The 9,073-nt window shown below is 39.9% G+C and overlaps 1 protein-coding gene and 1 long non-coding RNA gene across 3 annotated transcripts in view; one reads left to right on the top strand and one right to left on the bottom strand.

Annotated features, from left to right (window-relative positions):
• The first annotated feature begins 266 nt into the window (after window positions 1-266).
• Window positions 267-2,837, top strand: LOC309326276. The gene is made up of 2 exons (XR_014150249.1): window positions 267-499; window positions 820-2,837. It is a non-coding gene; the product is annotated as an uncharacterized lncRNA (long non-coding RNA).
• Window positions 2,119-9,073, bottom strand: part of SEPTIN7 (septin 7) — a 36,960-nt gene continuing 30,005 nt past the window's right edge. For both annotated transcript variants that reach the window (XM_081834834.1, XM_081834835.1), the window contains 3 exons: window positions 7,369-7,504; window positions 5,497-5,636; window positions 2,119-3,152 (listed from right to left, as the gene is read on the bottom strand). In XM_081834834.1, coding sequence (XP_081690960.1) covers window positions 3,113-3,152; window positions 5,497-5,636; window positions 7,369-7,504 — 316 coding nt within the window. In that variant the 3' untranslated portion in view covers window positions 2,119-3,112. The remainder of the gene's footprint in view (window positions 3,153-5,496; window positions 5,637-7,368; window positions 7,505-9,073) is intronic.

Raw genomic sequence — 9,073 nt, 5'->3', positions numbered from 1 at the left:
AATACTACTGTGCGTGAGAGCCACAGTGCCAAACAGTACTTTAAAATATTGTATAATATAAAATATTGTATACTGTATATATATAATATAAAACCATTAAGACTCTGAAGCTTACATTTCAGAAAGGGGAGAGAAGACCAGAGCTCTAATTTAACCCTGCAGATTAGTAAGTTTTTTCCTGTATTGTTGGAAAACTCAAGTCTTGTAAAGCTTATTCTGGTCTTCACTCATTAGTTCTATACAAGTACTAGTGATAAGTATAATAATTATCATACAAATGCAGTTTAAGTGGAGTAACAAATTTTAATAATGCATTACCACAGTACTTTTTACACAGTACTGGTATTCTCAACAGGGGAATCAGAATGTTTCTAACGCTTTGCAAATCAAATTGCTGGATTTTGCAAATCAAACACGCTCCAGAGCATTAATAAAACTTAGAAAAGTGAAGTCGTAACTTTAGATAGTGTTCAAGCTGTATCACAACAATAGATTTTAGGTGTGGTCATACAGTGGTGCCTCGCAAAACAAAATTAATTCGTTCCGCGAGTTTTTTCGTCTTGCAATTTTTTCATCTTGCGAAGCACGGACTTTGGAAAAGCTTTAAAAATCACCAAAGTTTTCAAATACCTCAAAAAAGGCTACCACACCGCGTGCTATGAGTTGCTCCTCGAAGTGAATGCACGGTTTTAAGAAAAAGGAAACAAACTTGCAAGACTTGCAAGCCCATAGGGAAATCCGTCTTGCGAAGCAGCTCAAGAAACGAAAAACCCTTTCGTTTTGCGAGTTTTTCGTCTTCCGAGGCATTCGTCTTGTGAGGTACCACTGTAGTTGAGCTTCTTCTTGTGTATTGTTTCTGGAGTAACATCTCAATGAGCAATAATTACATCAATAATCACTTAGCATTTACATTAAACACAGAGAAAATGGATTGAGCATCAAAGCAAGAATGGAAAAAGTTGCCCCAGCAAACAGATCTGACAATACTATTTGCTCTTCATGGCAAGTCATGGTTTGTGGTTTTCAGAGGAAGAATAGCACCCCGCTGCGAGGGAACTCGCAATTTGCTGCTCCCTGCCTGGAGCGGAGAGCAACAAACCATAAGCCTTGGTTTTACAGTGGTGTCTTTTTTTCAAAGAGGGCCAGATTTGATGAAGTGAAGGGCCATGAGGGACGACCAAAGGATTGAAGTTGTTGAGGTTTTTTTTTAGGATTTTACCCCAGGAAATGAACTGCCACAGGGGCTGGATTAAACCAACCTGCGGGCCAGATTAGGCCCCCGAAACAGATTTTGGACATGCTTGGTAAAGCACTATGTGCAAACCGGTGGTGAAGGTTTCTCTCCCACCCAACTACAAGCCCTGGTTCTAACATAATGCCAAATCGTGGCTCATGGTTTGTGTGCTTCCAGCTCCAGACAGGATGGAGGAATGTGGAACGTTCAGCAGCTTAAAGAAGCACACTGCCTGTTCAGTGTAAGATGGTGTGTACCATCCTAGCATAGGTTAGATTAATGAAATTTTTGGGTTAGTAGTGGGTAAAAAATACATTCAGTATTTTTTAAAAAAAAACAGCACCAACACCTTTCTCATCTTTTCAGCCTGTTGCTAGACTTCGCTATTAAGAATGCAGTTTTCAAGTTACCACCTAGCTATCACCACCTTTCTCTCAATAGGAACCATTCTCAGAAATATTCATTTCATTGGCTGGTAAAGTACAAATACATCCTAATAGTTTTGCTGAAACCATTTTTAATAAAAAATCTATGTTCTTGCTCCCATGGCATATTGAAAAATGTATCCGAAACCTACATGCCATGAAAGACACACTCACACAACCACAACCACGTCTGCATGCATTCCCTCCTAATCACCCAAGTATTTGCAAAGCCTTTTGTAACTGATATAAAATTGAAAAGCGGAATATTTGTTAGAGTATGTTAAATAAATATGCAAATTCAAGTTCCATCTTGCTAAATGATCATGAATATTTTGAAGAAGTCCAGGTAAAGTCAGCTCAGGTAAATTATTAGTTATAAATGTTTTACTTTTAAAAACAATAGAAAAAGGGAAATGTCATAAATTCTATTATCCAAGGATAAGATAATCCAGACTTGAGTATGTTACATCACAACATTGTTTATTATGTGACTTTTTACAATACAAACAAAAATACAGAAATGCAGTATATGAATACAGCTAAATGTAAAATTGTGATTTTTCTCTCAAGAGGCCATGATTCTCTTTTCTAGTAGAAGACAGACTGCACACAGGTAGAAACAGGTTGGTAGTTAACTCCACATTTTTTCCTAGAAATGACCTATAAATGCATTTTCCTGCTACTTACCATAAAATGTAAAAAGGGAGTTAAAGGAAAGGTTTTATCAACTGGTTCCTACCATATGAAAGAAACTACATTCTATTTAGCAGGGCCAATATATGGAAAAATATCTAAATTATATGTTATTACAAAAATGAAGCAGTAATGAAATTATTCTGGCTAGAGTAGTTACTAAATGAGAATAGCATATATTTAAAGAATCCAAAAAAAGTTGTTTTTTAAAAAAAGCTTTTAGGTGCCCCATAAGCCTATAAGTTTTGTTTTTCCATGTGTATTTTCAAACAACGGAAGTGTCAAAAATAGGGTCAACTGTGTTAGACTAAATTACATTATTATATATGCTGCACTGAATGGAATTTTTTTTTTTATAATAGAAGCATAGTTCGTATTATATTATGGCAATGTATCCTTATGGAAAACTTTCCCAAGTCCTTGTATACTGGAATATCCTGTAAACAAAATCAAACCACCAGAACATGATTGTACAACAGTAAAATGTTATTTTGCAGTAAAATGACTTGTGTTTTTTTTTTTCCTTTTTATTTTAAAGGGGTAACTTAGAGCTGGTTTGTTTTCCTAAGTATACAACACCCTAAATAATTCAAGGCATCTCAAGTGCCCTCAAAATTAACCAAAAAAAAATTTTTTTGTCATGCTGTTAAATCCAAAGATATGGACACAACTGGTGCAAGATTGGTCAAACAGATCCAACACACACATGTCCAGGCTGGAATATTGGCAACTAATACATAACTGGTGGTCATAAGTATATTTAAAATATCTTCCCTTTCTTCTTGTTCTTTTCCAAAGTTCTGTAAAAGAAGAAAAGGAAAAATAATTATTCAGATATGTTTACGTATGTGATCTTCTGCTTGTTTAAGCGCAGCACATTACTGTAATTACCACATTCTTCAGCATATCAAGCAAGCAGCGTAGGGGTCCCCAAACTTTCTGTGGGCATTCACATAAAATTACCGTCATACAGGGACTTGGCCAGTCACATGGCTGCCACTGAAGGTGTATCATTGAAAGTGGCCCTCGCTCATTTACATTGTGTTTGTGTGTTTCTGGGTGCTGAGAGGGAGGAAACACGCAAGCAAAACACGGACCTGCAGACCCCAGAAAAGCACAAGGGCACAGTCCCTAAGTGAATATGAAACAAAAAGCAGAGGGAAGAGGGAGTAACAAAGAAGAAATTCAAGAAGGGCATTTTCACTGACCAGGTTTAATTCAAATCCATCAAACCTCCTTTGGGGAAGGTTCTCAGGCAGGGTGGAAGAAGAAGGAACTTGACCATGTGAAGACCACCTGGTGGAAGCCCTTACACATATGGTTCTTAATTGTAAACTCTATGCTGATCTCCGTCAGCAATTTCTAGATCAACTCTGTATCCCCAAATGGAAACCAGAGTTGGAGGTCATACATTTTCTATTACTGGGGAATGATCAGGAGCTCATCAAGTTAGTGGCTAAATATCTCTATTTGGTTTTTTGTTGTCAAAATACACTGCAGACGTCTTATCTCCTTGGAGACCTAGAGATGTGAGGATAGACTGCTCTGCCTCCTTTCTTTTAGCAAATGCTTTGTGCCACTGGGGAAGTGGTAATTCTGTATTGATTTGTTTTGGATGTTTGTATGCGATGCCAATAAAAGGTTTGATGATGATGATGGTAACAAAGCAAAGGCCCTCAAAGAAGAGGGAAACTGAGCGCCAACTGACACAGAGGGGAGCAAAGGGGAGAGACAGAAGCCATTCCTTTCCTTCTCTCCAACTGGTTGCCTGTCCTCAACCCACTCCCACTTTCCCCAGCTAGGTTCATCTTCTTCTCCTTTTCCTCTCGTCACATTTTTTCTCCCTCCTAATCACTCTTGTTTTCTACTGGGAGGGCAGCAATCTTAGCCTGGAAAACTAGTGGAATGAGGAAGGAGGAAGGAGCAATACTTTTCCCTCTTCTTCTTCTTCTTTTTAAATAATATTTATTAAAGTTTCAAAGGTTACAAAAAGAAAAAGAAAAAACACCAAGTTAAACCAACACTTAACATCACATCACAATAATAAACAAAAAAAAGGATAGAAAAAAGAAAAAAATAACTATAAAAAACAGAAAAATAGAAACAGTTTTTAAAAAAACACAACGAACCTTCTCATAACTTATCTTTCATTTGCTTGTTTCCTTGACCTCCTCACACCTCCCTTTTTTGTATTCTACTTCGGTTAGCTATTTCAGCAAATCCTTTCCATTTTTCCCAATTTTTATCCTATAATTTATCTTAATATAATGTAACTTTACCTTTCCTCCTTTCATCCATTAACAGTCTATTTTTACTTAATCCTTTATAATATTTTTGCTAAAGCCCATACTTTTCCCTCTTCTCTCCGAACTCTCCATCTTTTCCAGGCCGAGATATCCATCTGTGAAGTATATTTACCATGGCCATTTTCCAGGATAACTGTACATGTGGAGCAGTTCATAGCAAGGACAAATATGATATGTCACATGCGCATAATATGGCATTTTACCAAAATGAGCAGAGATAACATAGTTAAATCTGAAGTGGGAGCTTCCTGTGATAGCACAGAGCCAGATGGTGGAGAAGCAGAAAATGAGCTGGTGAGAGTGGTTTAGGAAGTACTGCTATGAGCAGGGTTGTCAGTCCTAAGGAAGGAATTGCAAGAAGTGGTTTGACAACAGAGGAGGAATGGCGATTCCAGGCACAGACTGGACAGAACGGAAAGTGGAACAGAAATGGGAATGGGCCATGGGGAATTTCCCCCTTCAACCAAGCAGATTAAACATTTCTAAGGGGCTGCTTCTGGTGATACTGATATGGCCAATATGATGCCCTGTTTCAGGAGCCCTTAGAAACAACATAGGATGTGGGGGTTGGCTGGGAGGAGAAAGGCAAACTGATGAAAATAGCCTCCTTCTCTTTTCTACTGACTGCAGCCTCTGCTGTATCAATGTGTCTTCCATCAGCAAGGGACACCACTGGGATGCAAACCACAGGACTATACACAGCTAAGCCATTGCTTGGATGTGTTATCCCTGCAGGGATTGTGCAGGAACAGGTTATCGACTCCTGCGATGGGGGAAACTGGTAGGACCTAAAATCAGAACTCTTTCAGAAAGGACTGCAGTTACGACTCCAGCGCACCTCGAAGAATTCTGTTGTTCCAAAATACGTTGCTGAGCTTCCCAGTTTGCCTTTTCGTCCTCGAACTGGCGGCGTTTTTCCTCTAATTCCTTGTGTTGTGCCTCCAAGTTCTTTTTCATCTGCTCATGACGCCGCTGGAGCTAAGGAACAAGAATGAAAAAGATGGTAAGGTTTCTCATCTGTGTTCAAGGGGTCAGTGAGAAAAAGAGAGCAGTGAAGTTGTAAGTAAAAAATAGACAATAAATGAGCACACTGGGTTGGACCCAGACCACATGACTTGCACTTAATAACCACTGAACTCAGTGGAACGTGAGCAATGACTAACATTTCAACTTTGATTTCAGGAGGACCCAAATGCAACCGACAATTTGGATCCAGCCCGTATTTTATTTTTAACAGGCATTTTAATGTTAAACGCTATAATGTTCAGACCTTGAACAAAGCACTGTCTTATTCTCACCCCTTCTCCTTTGTGATCTAGTCTAGAAGGACACTGACAAACTGGAACGTGTCCAGAGGAGGGCAAATGTAAAGTATTGCACTTGGGCAAAAAAAATGAGAGGCACAAATACAAGATGGGTGACACCTGGCTTGAGAGCAGTACATGTGAAAAGGATCTAGGAGTCTTGGTTGACCACAAACTTGACATGAGCCAACAGTGTGACGCGGCAGCTAAAAAAGCCAATGCAATTCTGGGCTGCATCAATAGGAGTATAGCATCTAGATCAAGGGAAGTAATAGTGCCACTGTATTCTGCTCTGGTCAGACCTCACCTGGAGTACTGTGTCCAGTTCTGGGCACCACAGTTCAAGAAGGACACTGACAAACTGGAACGTGTCCAGAGGAGGGCAACCAAAATGGTCAAAGGCCTGGAAACGATGCCTTATGAGGAACGGCTAAGGGAGCTGGGCATGTTTAGCCTGGAGAAGAGGAGGTTAAGGGGTGATATGATAGCCATGTTCAAATATATAAAAGGATGTCACATAGAGGAGGGAGAAAGGTTGTTTTCTGCTGCTCCAGGGAAGCAGAAACGGAGCAATGGATCCAAACTACAAGAAAAAAGATTCCACCTAAACATTAGGAAGAACTTCCTGACAGTGAGAGCTGTTTGACAGTGGAATTTGCTGCCAAGGAGTGTGGTGGAGTCTCCTTCTTTGGAGGTCTTTAAGCAGAGGCTTGACCACCATATGTCAGGAGTGCTCTGATGGTGTTTCCTGCTTGGCAGGGGGTTGGACTCGATGGCCCTTGGGGTCTCTTCCAACTCTATGATTCTATGACCTTTAAAGCAAGTTTCCCTACTGAATAATTTCCCTATTGATCCAAACAGGAAGAAAAAGCTGCTGTGATAGGTAAGACCAAGCGTCAAACCATGGCTGAACTCTACACTACGTATTAGCTGTTGCTTTTCAAGATGATATTACAATGGATCTTATTTTAGGATGAATTTTTTAAAATCTCAACTTAAGCAATCACGACAATCCTACATTCTTGAAAGTTATGGAACTGAGTTTCTCTTGGCTTCACAGAAGATCACTATTTGATACATAACACAAGTTAAAAAGGTGCATTCAGCTCAAGTTATATCAGTGTAAAAATAAAATAAAAAATATTGCCATAATGGTAAAATCAAGGCCAAGAGCTCCACAATGTGAAAAGTCACAGGACATGATGTGCATTTACAGTTGTTGGGCACACAGGACTAGGGATTTATCGATTACCCACATATATGTCCACTTGAGCTCATCTAATTTCCCCGGGAATCCACTTACAGCTGATTTTCTATTGACTCACAGTGCTAAATAAATATTGTCCTGTAATTCAAATATTCTAATGTTTGCTTTATCCAGTACATCCTGCCCCAGCAATATGTACCTCTGCTTCAGAGTCCTTCAGTTTCTGAACTTTTTCTTTGACCTTCATCTCAAAGACTTGCTCCATTTCCATTTCCATTTTCTTCATCTTTGCCACATGTTCTCTCCGCTCTTCCTCCATTTGTGCCAGGGGGCTCCTGCCATAAATGAAACAGATGCTTGGTTATTCAATTTTCATTTGGAAACACAAATTCAGTGAAAAGCCAATAGACACACACGGAGACAGGAAGCTAGCTACTTTCGGAAAGTGAAGTAGTGCCAACGAATAAATGAGAGTGATCAAGTGCTTCCTTGTCACATTTGTTTCAAGTTTACAAATTAGCGTGAACATCTTAGTCTAACAGAGGATGAAACCACGTGTCTAGGGTCTGTGCTTCACCTGCAATGGTACAATTTCTTAGAAATAGCACTTTGTGAAGAAGGAAAAAACCACACAGAGGTAGTGAGATTTAACACCACAGATCAGGTGCACATGCAATGGATAACCTTGGACAACAATATATTTCAAGTAGAAATAACTCAAGTGTGTTCTGTTGAAACAGGGCTACATCTAGAAATGTTCTTTATGGGGCTCCAGAATTTCTGCTGGGGTGTATTTTAATACACATGCATTGCACATGCCACTAAAAAGAACTTTGTAATTTATATGCATGGCACACAACACTGAAAACCCACGGTGCATTTACTTTTTGTATTTGTGCACACATGCTTTGTTGCTTAAGAGTCATTTAGAAGCCTACAAAGAGTGGCAGAAAATCCTCAGAACTGGGAGGGCAGCCTGGACCATGTTCTTTACTTTTTTATATATATTGTTAGCTGTTTTCATACCAGCTAACCATATAACTTTTTGCATGGCTTGAATTTTGAACTGCATAAATGCTTCTTTGGAATGCTCACTATTTTCCTGGAACCACACTCATTGTCTGGCTGCAGATTTTAAAATACTCTTCTATAAAGAGAGCCAGGATAAGGCTATCCACACACACCAGTTGCCTAATTTCCAATTCAAAGCTGCTGTCACTTTCAAATTGGAGAGGCTCACTGGCTTGGAAGGAGCATTGGGACATAGGATATAAAAGTAAGTGTGTGTGTGTGTGTGTGTGTAGGTAGGAAGGAAGGAAGGAAGGAAGGAAGGAAGGAAGGAAGGAAGGAAGGAAGGCGAGAGGAGAAAAAGGCACAGAAGTGCCCCCAGGCGCCTTTCTTCTTGTCTGCTTCTCCTTTCCTTTCCCCCTTCAACCTTCCCATCACAGCCTCACTTCTTACTGCTGCATCCCTGTATGCCTGTGAATTATGCACATCAGGACCACCATCAGCAGCTGCTGGCACTGTAGTTGGGGGCAGGCTGGGTTGGGAAATGAGAAGGTACTGGGCAGACTGCAAAGCTGAGGTGCACCTGAAAGGGGTTCAAGGCCTACTGGTGGTTCCAGGCATGCAGTTTGCAAAACACGGATTTACAATCCTAAACAATACTATCCGCGTGGTAGCAGCGTAACTCAGACCAAGCTCTAACTATGTGCACTAAAAGCAGCAGCAAATCACCTACATTCAGAAGCCACAAGAAAGTGAGCCAAGCCACAAGTTACAGGTCATATCACACAAGATATGCCTTATATGATGAAGGAATTACATACATAGAAGGTTTTTCTTTTTAGAGATGGGGTTCATAACACCATAGCCCACACTACTGCCAGTCAGCTCTCCTCAGT

Source organism: Podarcis erhardii (genome assembly GCF_964252035.2).
Source record: "Podarcis erhardii genome assembly, chromosome: 12".
NCBI classification, from domain to species: domain Eukaryota; kingdom Metazoa; phylum Chordata; class Lepidosauria; order Squamata; family Lacertidae; genus Podarcis; species Podarcis erhardii.
Note: the sequence above shows the minus strand (reverse complement) of the source record. Positions and strands in the feature narration are given on the sequence as shown.